Here is a 15,864-nt window from a genome sequence, read left to right as displayed (position 1 = left end):
GATCCCCATTCTCTGAAAATATATGAAAAAAATAACCCAAATTACTTTATTAAAATGTGGTAAAACACAGTGACTGACCAACAATAAATCATTAATATTATTAATAAATCACTAAACCACCAATCACATGGTTAAAAATTGTCAATAAGCAGCAATATATTATTCTCTCCAGATATTTACTCAAAATGTTGAAATAATGTTAAAACGAATGTTTCTTTATGTATCGCAAATGAGTTAATTCAGAACATGAAGATAGAAATAATTAGGAGACATACACAAGTTTTGTTTCCTGTAGATGGTACCACTATGTACTGTACAATTAATCCTTGGTTCTTGTTCTAACATCAGGGATATATTGTGGTAGTAAATTGTAACAAAGGAGCTCACGTATAATAAACTTTTTTTTTTAAATAATGACTTTTATTATGCCACCTACCACGATTATAAACAACGATTTACACATGATACACATTAGCAGATGTTGTGGTAAAATAAGAAATTGCTTGAATTATTTTTAGATCAACCCTTAATTGTTTCATTATGATAAATGCCCTAAGAGAATGGGAAGAAATTCTGTTGTCATATCTTTATTCTTTAATGAAACGTTCAGCAGGAACGTGCAACAATTTGGATAAGTCAAATTGCTGAATAGATTTTTTTTGTAAGCACTTATAATGTAAGTGTTGTGCAATGATACTGGATAATAACAGACTAACAAGGAAGATAGAAATACATGGATGAAAGAACTGATTACATTCAAGTTCATTGCATTTAAGTAACGGTGTCATTATCTACAATGCGCATTACTGTGCATGCATTTTCTTCTGCAGGCGCCACATCAGTGAAAGTTGTTGCTGTCCTCTGCCCTGACGCGCTCCCGCGTCTTCCACCTGCGTCTGCTGCCCTCTCTCCTGATCCAAACTGCGCGCTCCTCCACGGGGAGTCACCGGCCACGCGCTCCACATCCCCCCTCAACCCCCGGGGAACCACCGGCCACGCGCTGCGCGCCGCCGCTCTGGCCTCGCCGGCCACGCGCTTCGCGCCCCTCCCCCCTCGCCTTCCTGTCTCATTTTAACCGGCAGCCGAGTCCACCCTCATCCCACACAGACCGAGCGGCGGCTGGCAGAGAGGGCGCTTAAAGAGATATATATATATATCTCTATATAAAATATATATCTGTATATTTTCCCCAACCCCCACACATTAAAAACAAAACTCTCAAGTTTCTTTCGGCTCCCTCCTCCAGCCGCTTTATATAGATATATATATATATTACTATTTGACCCCCCTCCTTCCCTCATACACACACACACCTCCCCACGCCAGCATCAGCCGCCAGCTGTGGGAGGCTCTGCCCTGCCCGTTATTACCCAGGCAGCCGAGAGAGCGAGCCTGTGTTGAGAGAGAGAGAGAGAGTGAACGAGGAGCGCGGCGACAGCACAGCGGCGATCATGGCTGGCTGGAACGGTTATGTCGACAACCTGATGGCCGACGGACACTGCCAGGATTCCGCCGTGGTCGGCTACACCGACGCCAAGTACGTGTGGGCAGCGTCGCCCGGAGGCACCTTCTCGGTGGTCACGGTAAGAAGAAATTTGTGAGGGATGAAAATGGAGGGAGGGGGAGAAAAAAAATCCCCACAGGCCTTAACGGTAAAATCACGAGGAAATAAAAATCACCGCAGGATATCTACCTTATTTAAAAAAAAAACATAACTGTAATTATCGCTTGCGGTTTATGTATTTTTGGATCCTTGCAGAGATTTATTTTAAGGAGAAACGGTTCATTTTAGGGTCGGTTTTCCACACAGGTGGGTTAAATGTGATGGGGACCGTTTTGTTTTTTTCTAGACATAGGTTGTTGATTGGATTTATTGTTTCCGAACGATTACTTTAGTACCTTTTTGCTTTTGTAACGGAGGCGAAGTTAGCGGTCGACGCCGGCCCCCGCCGCCATCACGCCGACCGAGGCGAACGGTTGCAAGATGGCGCCGGCTTCCCCACACCCCCTCCTTCCTCAACCCCCCCACCCAAGGGCTCTAGCCCTGCACCCCGGGGTGTCTCTCCCCTTTGCCCCCTCCCTTTCTCCTTTCCACACAATCCCGCAACCGGGCTGTAAAATAAGCCGCAGAATAAACCTCCACCCCACGTCGTCGCCCCCAATGCAAAGCGCCAAGTATCTCCCAAGGCGAGTGGAACAATTGTCTCTCCTTGCAGCTTTATCTGGGTGGGGGAAGGTTTATCTTGTATTTTAATGTTATTTTTCCCAGTATCTGTAAGCACCCGGCTAAAATTTCCCATACCTCTCCCTCCAACATATGTTTTCGTATCATTCATTATATTTTCTGCTGGAAGGAGGATTTTCTTATGTTCCCCAGTGCAAAGCAGATTAGCGGTCCTGATGGAAAATTCCAGAGAACTTGCTGTGTGTGGCCAGCCCATAGTCTTCAATCAGAAGATCTCCAACGTTGCATTCATTCTCACTGCTGAAATGCAGCGTTTTCTTTGCGCAGGCAGCCCTAATTTCTCCCTCTTTTTCCCAACTTTTTTTCATTTTTATCGAATATTTGATTTTGAGGGTTTTTTTGCTATCTTTAACCATATGGAAAGGTATTTTCACTTGTATCTCATGCAATCAAAAATTATATTGGGTGATCACGGCTATTTTATATTATACAAAGCCTTGTACCAAATAGAGGGTTTTGTGTAAATTCACCACTTTTTGGCGCAAGTCGTTTTTTTTGTACGAAAGAGTCGAATCAGATTTTCCTTGGAGCATGTAGAGGTTGTACTTTATTTGATTTTGTAGTTATGCGAATATATTTGGGGGGGGAATATGTTTGGGACTCATTGGTGAGTTTTTTTTTTGCTGAGTTCGCAATCTGCCCGTACGAAATCACTAATAAATTGCTGAGTAATTAAACTGTCTAGGAATTGGTCTTTGTGCCGTTGTTGCCTCTACAGTTTAGTGCAGCTAACAATTTCCTTCCTCTTGTGGTTTTTGTCAGAAAATGTTCATTCTTTTTTCCTTTCCCTTCAGGCCTATGTGGCATGACTCTGCAATTCAGTTAACTTATGGTGGGAGGGCGCTGTCTTCCATATCGGGGAACTGCAACAATTTTTCTTCCCCAAAAAGTTGGGTGTTGGGTGCCATGAAATCAATAACTAAACGCGACCCAAGTTTAATTTAAGTACTTATTTGTTATAAAAATCTCTTGAAGTTTAAAATGACAAGTTGCATGTATACATTTATGGAAAAGCCTAATTTCATATAACTTTTAGCGTTTTGTAATGGACAACATTGTTGTGACTGATTTTGTGGTATAGAAAGGATAGGGATTATTGAATCACACCAAATATGGTATGCCCAAAACATAACATGAAGCATCTTGTGCTTGCAGTACTAAAGAGCTATCAAGCTTTCATGCTGAGATTTCCTGAGTTCAGTCAATAATGTTTTTTGTCTCTGGTGTACTTCAACAGTAATAGATTTGATATCTCATCTGTAATCATACTTAAGACTTTTGCCTTTTGGAAAGTATCATTCAGACTTCATACTTGGGTGAGAAACAGTTCTGCTGTTTGAGTGTATCTTGTTTAAATTTCAGGTACCTTTCTGAACTCTTCATTGTTTTCTCAATTGGGTCTTTGTTACAAATGTTCTTGCATGTGCCTAGATCCTTGAAGCAAGTATTCACAACTCTTTGGTTATATGTTAAACGTGCAGAGTTGTGTATTCAGGATAATATAAGTTTGGTGAAATGCACCATGATTGGTAAGTTAAAGTTTAACTCGTGTTGAAAATAGAAACGTCATAGTTGCAGTAAGATTCTAAAGTACAGACTGAAGAAGGGTTTCAGAACCAACACATAGATTGGTCTATTCATTGAACTGAAGGAAATAGGAAATTCAGGTAAGTTGACATCTGTGGGGAGAAAAAAAACAAAATTTCTGGTTGGTCTTTCAACAGAAGATTTCCAGAATCTGCAACTTTTGTAAAATTGGTCCTACTACAAATAGAAACCCATTGACTTTTTTTTTTATTGTTTAGAGATACAGCCTGGAAACCAAGTCTGCCAAGTCCATACTGACCATCGACTCCCATTCACACGAGTTCTATGCAATCCCACATTCGCATCTGCTCCTTGCACATTAGGTGCAATTTATAGAGGCCAATTAAGCTAAAATCCACATATCCTTGGGAACACCCAGAGGAAACCCACAGAGAACATGCACACAGCATCCTAGCTCATGGTCAAACCTGGGTCTCTGGTGCTGTGAGGTAGCAGGTCTACCAGCTGAGCCACTCTGCCGCCTTTACTATTCACTGCAAGATGTTGGTAAGGCTGCACTTTAGGCTATAGTTAATATTACAAAGATGAAACGAGGATCTTGCCAGGTGTAGACAATAATTATCTTCCTTGGAGCAGAGAAGGCTGGGAATTGATCTCATAGACATGTACAAAATCATAATAAGATTAGATGGGATGAATGCATATAGCCATTTTATCAGGGTTGGGGAATCAAGAATTTGCAGGCATAGGTTTGAGATAGGAAAGCTTTTATAGGAACCTGAGGGGCAACTTTTTTTACAGAGAATGGTGGGTATATGGAATTAGCTGCCAGAGAAAGTAGTTGAGGCTGATACCATAACTTTTTAACAGATATTTGGTCATGTACATGGATATGAAAAATTTACAACATGGATCAGGTGTGGGTAAAGGAGACTAGCTTAGATAAGGAGCATCTCTGGAGAGAAGGAATGGGTGAAATTTCTGGTCGAGACCCGTCTTCAGACTTGAGTCTGAAGAAGGGTTTTGACCCGAAACGTCACCCTTTCTTTCCAGCGATGCTGCCTGCCCTGCTAAGTTACTCCAGCATTTTGTGTCTATCTTTGATTTAAACCAGCATCTGCAGTTCCTTCCTACATAACTTGGATAGGGCATCTTGGTCCGAAAGGCCTGTCTCCATGTCACGTGACTTGATTAATGGGAGACATGTCTATAGCTTAAAACTATTTTGTGATCTATTGGAGAGAGAAAGTGGAACAATGGTCAAAATTAAGTTGTAAACTGTGCACCTTATTCTTGCAACAAGATTTGTACCATCTTCAATGAGCAGTATTGTCATTAATCCTAACTAATTTGTCCATTTGTAAACGATATTGTTGAATTGACATTTTGGAACATGAGATTTAAAATTTTCAAATCGTATTAACAACTACACAAAATAACTTTGCCTTTTCATTACATCTTCTATATGAATACTCCAAGCAATAATAATGGCAGCTTTTCATCATGCAACTTCTCAGGCAATTTCTCATGGTATGGGAGAGGCCCTTTGCGTCTGCACTGTTGCAGCATTTCCATCTGTCCCATTCGATTACTTCTCAAATCTATTCTCTTGCATCAACTCCCTCTCATTCTTTTGTCATCCACCCACATGAGAGGTAATTTCCCAGTAGTTAATCAACCTAATGACAATCTATTGGGATGCATGAGGAAATTGGAGTACTTGGGGAAAGCATGCAACCTCCATGCAGCACCAGAGGTCAGAATCTGGGTTGCTATTGTGTGCCAACAGTTCTAAATGCTGACCAATTGGTTTTCCTTTTATCTTGTGTTCTTACATTCTGTACAGTGTCAATAAAGAAGCAGATGGGGGCTTTATAGATTTTCAAGCTAAATCTGCTATTCCATAAAATTATGGAGAACCTTTTGCCTCTAATCTAATTGGCCCACTTCTTAATTGCCTTGTTGGTCTTTGCATTGTACTTTGGTTGTACTCATGCCCATTCATAACCTAGTGATAGAAAGTGACAAATATTTTTGGCTGAAGGTTTGGACCCAAAATACCACCTCATGTTCTCAGAGATGTTGCCTGACTTGCTGAGTTACTTCAGCACTTTTGTTTTTGTACATCTGCATCTGCAGTTTGTTGTATCTTGAAAGCTTTTTAGTCCAGAGTAAAGAATTCTCTGATCTCACGACAAAATGGAAGATTCTTTTATCCTAAAAATATACCCCCTCATAGTTCTGCATTTTGCCATAAGATTCTCTCATTCTGGTTATGGCCAGTCTTACTTGGTCTCTTCTCAAAAGACAACTGATGTTGAAATTCATTCTAGTGAATGTGCTTTTAGTTTTCAGTTTGTGACATTATTTTTACACAATTAAATTGCTCGGGTCCAGCAGTTCTTTTTTTTTGGTGGTCTTCTCCCAAGTAACAGCTTGGTCAGGATTTGTTTTTGCCCTTGAAGGTATGAACTAAAATATACAGCCTTGCACATTCCACATCTAGGTTGAATACTTGGACATTTTGGGTCTGACTCTTCACTGAAGTCAAGACTGCTTGTCACATGCACCGACCGGATATGAATTAGAATAATGAAATTCTTTCTTGCAGCTTTACAGACACATTAGATGCAGCAACAAAACAAAAAAAGAAATAAGGAATTATCAGTTATTCCAAGTAAACTAGATTGTGGTAGTGCAAAAACCCTTCTATGTAGAAGAACCATAGAAGTGTATGGCTCCAGTAGTTCAATGCTGAGGTAGGGTTATGCAGAGTGATTCAAGAATTCAGTTATTGATTGATGCTGGAAGCTATTTTTGAATCTGGAGGTAACAGTTTTAAGACCCTTGTACCTCCTTCCCGATGGTCGCAGTGAAATGAGAATGTGTTCAGGTTGGTATTGGTCTTGTATATTTGTTTCCTTGAAGTCAGTCAAGCAGGACAGTACCAGGTGATGTCCATCACTTTCTGCAGCATCCTTCATTATTGAGTGTTCCGATTTCTGAATCTGGCCTTAATGCAACCAGTCAGTTTGCTTTCCACTGTAGACTGGTAGAAGTTTGATAGATTATTCAGTGACATGTCGAATCTTCTCAAACATCTGAGAAAGTGGAGGTGTGGGACTTTTCTGTGCAATTGTATTAATGTGCTGGCCCCAGGACAAATCATCAGATACGTATGCCCAGGAATGTAAAACTGTTGATGTTTGCTTCGGCCTTCCTGCCAATCAAGATGGTCTCCCACTCACTTTCCCTTCCTGAAGTTAATAATCAGCTTAGTCGTGCTAACATTGAGAGCAAGATGGTTGTTCTCGTACTAATCAATCAGGTTATCAATCTCCTGTACTCTGACACGTCATTGCATGTTAGGCATTCAATATCGTCGGCAAATATAAAGATGCCTTTGGAGCCTTCTGGCTCGACAATCCTGGATGTAGAAAAAGTAAAGCTGGGGACAGTGTGCAGCTCTGAGTTGTCCATGTGCTCGTAATCAATGAGGAGGAGGTGCTATTGCTAATCTGAGGTCTTCCGATGAAGTTGAAGATCCAATTGAGTAGAGAGGAGCAACAATCCATTTCTGACTTTCAGTTTGGAAGGGATATGGTGTTACATGTGTGTTCCTATTGTTTAAGTGGTCTAGTGTAGAGTGGAGAGCCAGCAAGATCATATCTGGTGTTGATTTGTTGTGGCGGTAGGTAAATTGAAGTGGGTCCAGATTATTGAAGCAGGAATTGTAACCAACCTCTCAACACTTCATCAAAGTCTACATGAGTGCCACCAGTAGGTAGGAATTGAAGCATGCCTTGCTCTTTGGCTTTGATATTATGGATGTATTTTTAAAACAACTTGTCAAAACTACTGATGTGTAGGAGGGAACTGCAGATGAAGGTTTAAACCAAAGATAGACACAAGGCTGGAGCAACATCGTGGGACAGGCAGCATCTCTGGAGAGAAGGAATGGTTTCGGGTGAGTCTGAAGAAGGGTCTCAGCCCGGAACGTCACCCATTCCTTCTCTCCAGAGATGATACCTGCCCCATTGAGTTACTCCAGCTTTTTGCGTCTATCTTCTGTCAAAACTACGGATCTTGATATGCAAAGTAAACCCCAGAGGACGATGCCCCAGAATCTTGGATGCCTCTCCTCTCCTGTCTCAATCTTGATTTCCATTTGGTGTACGTTGATGGACTGCAGTGTCATTAAATTAGACCATCTGGTAGGATCCTGTCTCCAAACCTGTCGTATTTAGTTTTTCTGGTATCCCTATGAATTTTGTTTTGTTTGAAACCCACTTGCAGTTTTGACCAATTTCTTACAAATTGCATTTGGTGCTCTCTGTGCCTCTATGTCAGTGAGACCAAGTGTAAACTAGACAACTGCTTTACTGAACACTTTGTTAGGCCCAACAAATCTATCCTTTGGATACTCCATTGCTAGAGTGAGCCTGCGAGCAAATGGACGGACAGCAGCTCGTATCCCGCTTGGGTATCCGACAACCCAATAGAATGAACATGTGAATTCTCCAATTTCACCCAACCTCCAATCTACCCAACCTTCTCCCCACTCAACCTTTCTTTCCACTCCACTGTCACTAGTCCTTTTCTCCTTCTTTCTCCATCTGTTCATCACTCACCCTTTACTTTGGTTCCCCCATTTTCCTTAACTGCACCCCATCCCAGTTTCGCTTTCTCGCCTCCCCCTTTGTACATGTCGTTCCTCATCTTCCCTTAGCAGATTCCACCATTTGCACTCTTCTGTCTTCTCCGCATATCACCTCCAGCCTTGGTTATTATATCTACATCTTCCTTCCCACACTTGATTCATCTGCCAATAACCCTTCCTTACCGGGATTCACCAATCACTTTCCAGTTCTTGCTGCACCTCTACCCATACCACTTTCTACCAGCTATCATTCATACCAGATCAGTCTGAAGGGCCTGATCGGAAACATCTATCCCATTTCCTTCCCACAAGTGCACGCATGCACAATGCCTGACCCGTTGAGTTCTTCCAGCAGTTTGTTTTGTCTCTATGTAGTTCATCATTCAACTTCTTGCCCCTCCTAGCCATCAATTTAAATTTAAATTTCTGCCTCGTGTTTGTGATGCTCTCACCAGTGGAAATATCTAATCTACCTTGTGCTTTGTCGATTTTTAATTTGGAAAGATCCCCATCTTTCAAGTTCTTTTCAACTTCAAAGAATATATTAAACAGTTTTAGCCATTTTGATATGATAGTCCTGTCATCATAGGAGTTAATGTAATGTAAAATTTATAGTGGTCAAAAACCACATGTATTGTAGATGTGGTTTCAATACTTTATACGATTGTTATCGTGCTTTATTTTAAATTCCAGTCTCTTTGCAATAAAAGCTAATATTGAATTACTTGCTTTAATTACCTACTGCACCTGCACATTAACATTTTTTGTGCACAGGATCACATGGGTTCCTCTGCAGCCTACTTGTTACAAACTAATTTCTCTTTTCCTTGAACCGAACTGCATTACCTCTCACTTTTCCCACATTAAATTTAATTTGTCAAGTTACCACCCACTTGCGGAATGTCAATATTCTACTACAGAGTCCACATATCTTCCCCACAGCATGACCTCATTGCATTTTATTGCAATCAACAAACTTGGGTGCTTTGTGCTCTCACTGCCATTTTATTTATAAATTCTAGTTATTGGTGACTTGTTAATAAAGTGTACCTTCCAGATCATTTGGCAGATGGGAACAATTTCAAATATTTAAAAGTGAAGAAAATTGTTTATCACAATTATCCTATTATGTAGGGTATGCAAACTTCCTGAATGTGGTGGTAGGATACCAACATTCATATTCAATTCAAAGGTAGAGTGGGCTGTAGCATGTTTGAAGAACACCAGGATAGCTACATATACAAGATACAAGATAGATGTATTCATCACATGTGCCAGATGGCACAGTGAAATGAAATTCCCATACAGCCATACAATTTTAAAAAAAGGGACACAACACACTATAGGGTTTGACATAAAACATCCCCACACAGCAGAATCAGTTTCCCACTGTGTGGGAAGGCACCAAAGTCGGTCTCTTCCTCCACTGATCCCCGTGGTCAGGGCCTCCCCGTGCCCTCCGTAGTTGCCGCTACGGGCGGCCCGATGTTCAGGACCGCTCGCTGGGGTGTTGTAAGTCTGACGTCGGGGCTGCGGGACGTCCTCAGCAGCGTGGACACCAGAGTCGGCCCCCTCCTACAGGAGTCGGCAGCTCCCAAAGTCCGCTGGCCGCGCCGGGTGGATACTGCTGCTGGAGACCCTCTGCAAGGCGCCCCAGGCCGCCACGATGTTGTTCAGCGCCGCCCGCGTTGGAAGCTCCGCACCAGAGCTCCACGATGCTGTGAGTGCGTTTGTTTTGTGCACAGCAGACTGCTTGTATTAATCTACTATGCTTCACTCAAACCTCTTCCCAATCTTTTATGACCGACAACATTTTGTTTTTCCTCCTCCCATAGTAGAGAAACAGAAAAGGTTGCTCAAGGTGTTCTGCTATTCAGTCTCCTGCATGATCTGTGAGCAAAGTCCACAAACTGGAAATTTTCTCCCGTTCCTTAACATGTTTGGTTAGGGTTCGTCATTTGGATTTAAATTATAAAGTTGAATCGACTTTAGTTGTTTGCAGCATGAGTTACAAAGTTTTTCTTGACATCACTTCTGGACAATCTCTGCATCTTGCTCAGATTATTCTTCTAGTCCTAGAGTCTGACCTGCAAAATACTTTCTTTTCAGTTAATTCCCTTAAGTACCACTTTATTTGTTTATGCTTTTTGTGTTACCTGCTCTGGTGTTGTAAGCGAAGTTGGCTATGAGGCTTTCAATACTGTAATCCAAGTTCTTTTATGGTTTGTCGTTTGGCACCAATATATCATTGAAGATGTTATGGGTCATGCCCAACCAATTTGAATAGTTGTGCACTGTTCAATTACTTTGGTTTGGTAGTTTTTATATGGCTAATGGTTTTCAGTCGGGTGACCAGAAGCCTCATGACTAAATTTCTTAAAGACTAAAACAATCCAAATGCTCTCTTTTTCATGGGGGGAGGAAAGAGGTGCTACTCTGATGCATCAATATAGATCCACTCTTTGTATATCCATGCAAATTCACATCTCTTGAGTCTTCTATCAAACTATTGCAGTAATGTTCCAACAAATGTTGGGCTAACAGGATTATAATATGGTTTCCCCATGCCTTTTAAATTGTGAAGAGAAGTGGCAGCTCTTCATTTGAGTAAATTATTCCTAGGTTGAACTTTGGTGTGCTAAAGGGTACAACATCTGCATTGTTAATGAAATAGTTTGATCCATGTGCTTTTGAATGCTTTGGACCTGTGGTGAGAGGATCCACAAATGGCCGTTGGCCAGCTGCTGTGTCAACATTGTATTTTGGACTGACACAAAAAGCTAGAGTAACTCAGTGGGTCAGACAGCATTTCTGGAAAAGAGGAATAGGTCACATTTTGGGTCGAGACCCTTCTGACTTGGAGTCAGGGGATTCCCTGGATTTTGGACTTCCATTTTTTTGGCCTGCAGCATGAAGTCTGGAATGAGCTTCAAGTCTGACTTTGTTCTGCGTTTGAATTTACTTTTGGAGGCCATGGGTATTCAGCGAGTATGGGTCAGATAAGTGTACATCTCCTTAACTTTAGACCAGCAGTGGTAACATGCAACATGGCTCCATTCTTTTGAATTGACTGCTGACTGTTTAAAATTTGTTTATTAATTTTTCTTTTTGTCAGAATTTGGGAAACCATGAAATGGTGTGTGCAAAGTGCTGGGTTTCAGACCAATGAGAAACAATTTTTCGTTTCTTCTGTATATGCAAGTCGGTGAAATGACAATAAAGTGAATACTTATACTTGTACTTATAATACAATTGCAACGGATCGCCTTCATCTTATGTCGGTCTTTTTTGTTGTACGTCCTTTACAAATGTTTCATCTGCTTTTTAACACATAATGCTTTTTTAGTTGCCTTTACTGTTTGTATCTCTCCCAGATAAGTGGGTCTGCATTAATTTTTACATTTACCTCTTAATGTAATCAAGACTCTTAACAGATGAAGGTCCTATCATGTTGGAATATGTTATGATGAACCCATTTTTGGATAGAAATTGCTCTGGTACAAATCTCAAAATCTGCAGTTCCTCCTTACACATTTTGTCAAAATCTTGGTAAACTATTTCTTGATTTTAATAATAATAATACACTTTATTGTCATTGTAAATACGTACAACAAAATTTCAGGAGCACTGCCTGAGTGGAGCTCCAATGTATCAGATAAATAATAACGAACAACAAAAAATGCAAGATAAAGTTAAGTCCTGATGTGCAATATTTCACAGTATAGTGTTGTGGCAGTACAACATAATTGGCTATGGGGGCTGTGTGTTCAGTGCAGAGTTCAGAGTAGTGATGGCCTTAGGGGTAGAAACTGTTTGTTAATCTTGTGGTGTGTGATTTGATGGACCTGTAACACTTTCCAGAGGGCAGAAGGGCAAAACAAGTGATGTGTGGGATGAGATGAGTCCTTTAGTATGCGTGATGCCTTCCGCAGGCAACGAGAGCTATAGATCTCTTCCAGGGCAGGCAGGTGTGTGTTGGTGATCTTCTGGGCTGTATTGATGTCTCTCTGCAGAGCCTTGTCAGCCACAGAACTGTTGCCATACCATACCAGGATGCCATGGGTCAGGACTCTATGGCACAAAGGTAGAATGACACTAGCAGCTGTTGTGGCAAGTTGACTTTCTTGAGTGATCTCAGGAAGTAAAGCTGTCGTTGTGCCTTCTTTACCAGGGAGTGTGTGTTAGTTGACCACCTGAGATCTGCTGAGATGTGGGTGCCCTGGAACCTGAAACTGGAGACTCTGTCCACTCTTTCTCTTGTCTATGTGCAGTGGGGGATGATCACCCTGCTTCTCCCTGAAGTCAATGATGAGCTTTTTTTTTGTATTGAGTGCTAAGTTGTTCTCTGAGCACCAGCCTATTAACCTCTGTACCTCCTCCCTGTAAGCTGACTCGTCGCCCTCAGTGATCAGCCCCAATTCATTTTGGAGACTTAATTGTTATTAAATGCTCATGCACTAATAAGCTTGTACTAAATATGTGCCTAACTTCACTGAATTTCCTTTTTGATTCTTGAACAGTGTTTCAGATATTTTGTGAACACTTCAAATGCACCACCTGTCAGGAGGTTTGATTAGATCAATCTAAAATTCTATTTGAAAACTAATGTTCTCTATGAAAGCTGTGCTCTTGTTACATACTTGCTGAACATGTGTACACTTCATGTATGTATTCTGCACTGCAAATTCCTGAGCTCTCAAATTTGTAACTCTCACTAAAGTATAAAATTCATTTGCTAACCTACTGTCTGTCAGTCTGGACATATTCAGCATGAAATGATTTAATCTTTTAGTAGACAAAAAACCTTAGTAATCCCCTTATCTGCTATATTATTTCCTTAGTCATACAGCTTTGCTGTCTTGTTCAGCATTTGTGCCTGAAGTTCATTCTTTGTACTTGAGGAAAATATGTTGTTTCCCTTTTGTTATATTTTATTTGGGCACTTCTTTCTTTTGCAGTGACTGGCAAACAAATAGGATGCGTTATCCTGGATGCCATGAACTTGTGTTAGAATTGCATTTATCCAGGCAAAAGCAGTGTTTTATTGCACTAGTCTTTGCCTTTTTATAGGCAGTGACTTGGCTTTGGGGTTTAGGGAGTCACCGTTCACAGTTTTTATAGCCGAGGTGTTCATATGAGCTAGTCCAGCTGAGTTTCTGGTGAATTATGACACTTGTCACTTATGAGCTCATGTCTACACATTGTGTACGTTTTGTACACTGATATGGGGTGCTTCCTTTGAGGTTTTGTGATTTGTATTGAAACATTTCTCCTCCTTTGGAACAGCTCGTTGAAGGTCTGGAGCAAACTGTCCTGATGTTCTTGACCCAATGTCTAAGCATCAGTCCCTTTTGTACTTCTAAAATGTTCAAATTTAAAGTAGTTATGTTGGGTAAGCTAATAATGCTCTCCAGCCTTTGCAACTTGGTTGCAGTTAACATTTATTTAATGTTTTGCTGTTGCTTGCCACAGCTACCTGTACAACATTAAATCTCTATGAAGGACAAGGCAGAACATGCATAGGAGCACTGTCATTATGGGTTCTGCACCATTCTAACTTGGTAATCATCATGACCCTTCTGTCATTATTGAGCCTAAATCCTAAAATTTAAACTAAATCCTGAACTATCTCCTCACTGCAAGGGTTAAAAAATGTGAGTAACTATCATAATCTGTGCAAATGGGATAATTTAAATTCTGGCTTTTTGGTGATGCCTGTTCTACATTTAAGAGTATGAAAGCACAGAGACTAATGATAGGTCATTCTTCTGATCCATTGACTGGATGACTTATTAAGTGTGCAGCACAAATTAAGTCAGTTACCAGCTGTTAATCTGAGCTGCAAAACTAGAATATTGGAAAGTTAACTTGCATTTACAGTGTATATTTTCTTGATGTTGGAATTTTTATATTTCCTCAAAGCTGATGGAATCTTTTAAAGTTTAATCACTTGTAACATTAAAATGAGTCAAGATTAATGACAAAGCTGTTTATCCTTCAACATTACTGAAGCATTGATTCAAACACCTTCTCAAAGTTCTGCTTTTTAATGCTCACTGAAAAGGAGGCATATGCCCCAAAAAAAAACACTTGAATTTATAGAAACCCTAAGCACTTCATTCAACAAGCGAGTTAGTTTTTCCAAAAAATGCAAGGAATCATGGGTTTTGTCAAAGGTCACAAGTGATAAAAACTCTCGGCAGCTGAGCTGCGGCATGGACACAGACTTGTGCCTCATCTGCAGCCAGGACCGAACCCAAGTCTCCATCGCCGCAATCGCTGCAAAACCGCCACTGGACCATCCCCCCCCCCCCCCCCCCCCCGAGGTGCCCCCCAAGTCGAGGCAGGGCTGATAAGTTAACCTGGCGAGGCAGGCAGAGTTGAGTTGGATTTAGCGCTGCTTCTCCGCGCTGGCTGTGGGCCTGAGAGCACAGCTCCTGCCTGACTCCCGATGTCTCTCACCCCCAGGGTCTGTGTGCATGCCGTGGTACGGCTGCCAAGAGTGTTATTTGCCTGTGACCTATGACCTGGGCATGCGCAGTCGGAATACCGAACTCGCTTACTGTCGGGCCAGATAATGTGGTCAACAGGGGGAGGCAGTATGTTGCCACTGAACCCTTTCAGAGATTAAAGCAATCTTAGCTGTGTGAATTTGTTTAGTGGGTTACTAATTCTTTTGTTTCCTTGGCATCACGAATCATTGAGACTTGACTATTGAAATCCAGGGTATGACCTCCCCAAAGGAGCATGGGTGAAGCTCAACAGACTTAGTACTGGAGTTGGGCGTTTCAATGCCAGCATGTGGAAATGGGGTCTCCGCCAGAGCTCAGCCTGTGAATGCGGAGCAGAACAGACAGCCAACCATGTCATCTCTGGGTGCCCGCACTACTACCCACCAAATGGAGCTCAGGGCCTGGCAGACATTGACACAGAGACAACCTGGCTGCTCAACATCCGGCTTGAGATCTAACTATACCTTTTGTTTATGTTTCATTCGCAAGAAGAAGATTGAAATATAATACAATACAATAATACTTAATATTGTCGGCTCCCCTGCGCCGGGCGATCGGTCCCCGGGATGGGGCGTCGAACCTCTGTGTCGTTGGAGCTTCCTGACTCGGCCTCTCCTGAGACTGCGAGCTCTCGATGTAAAGTCCATAGGCAGCGGTTGGAGCGATCCCAAGCAAGGGATCGGCTCCTATGTTTAGTCCACGCCCCGCGGTGGGGCTCAGTCAGTCCGAGGAGGTCTCCAGCTCCACGATGTTAGGCCACAGAGCAACCGGAGATGCGATCCTGAAAACAATCGCATCTCCGGCAGGGTAAGAGACTGGACAAAAAAGTTTCCCCCCGATCCCCTCCACATAACACAAACCGGAGACCCTGAGCACTAAAAATAACAAAAAAAGATTTT

At 41.7% G+C, this 15,864-nt stretch overlaps 1 protein-coding gene across 2 annotated transcripts in view; it reads left to right on the top strand.

The window, feature by feature from the left end:
• The first annotated feature begins 1,104 nt into the window (after positions 1-1,104).
• pfn2a (profilin 2a) overlaps positions 1,105-15,864 on the top strand; it is a 42,851-nt gene continuing 28,091 nt past the window's right edge. The window contains exon 1 of one of the 2 annotated variants that reach the window (XM_055645721.1): positions 1,105-1,583. In XM_055645721.1, the coding sequence (XP_055501696.1) occupies positions 1,452-1,583 (132 nt within the window). In that variant the 5' untranslated portion in view covers positions 1,105-1,451. The remainder of the gene's footprint in view (positions 1,584-15,864) is intronic. The other variant, XM_055645720.1, reaches the window with a different exon arrangement.

Source organism: Leucoraja erinacea, chromosome 14 (assembly GCF_028641065.1).
Source record: "Leucoraja erinacea ecotype New England chromosome 14, Leri_hhj_1, whole genome shotgun sequence".
Taxonomy (NCBI): Eukaryota; Metazoa; Chordata; class Chondrichthyes; order Rajiformes; family Rajidae; genus Leucoraja; species Leucoraja erinaceus.
This window is presented reverse-complemented; position numbering and strand designations above follow the sequence as displayed.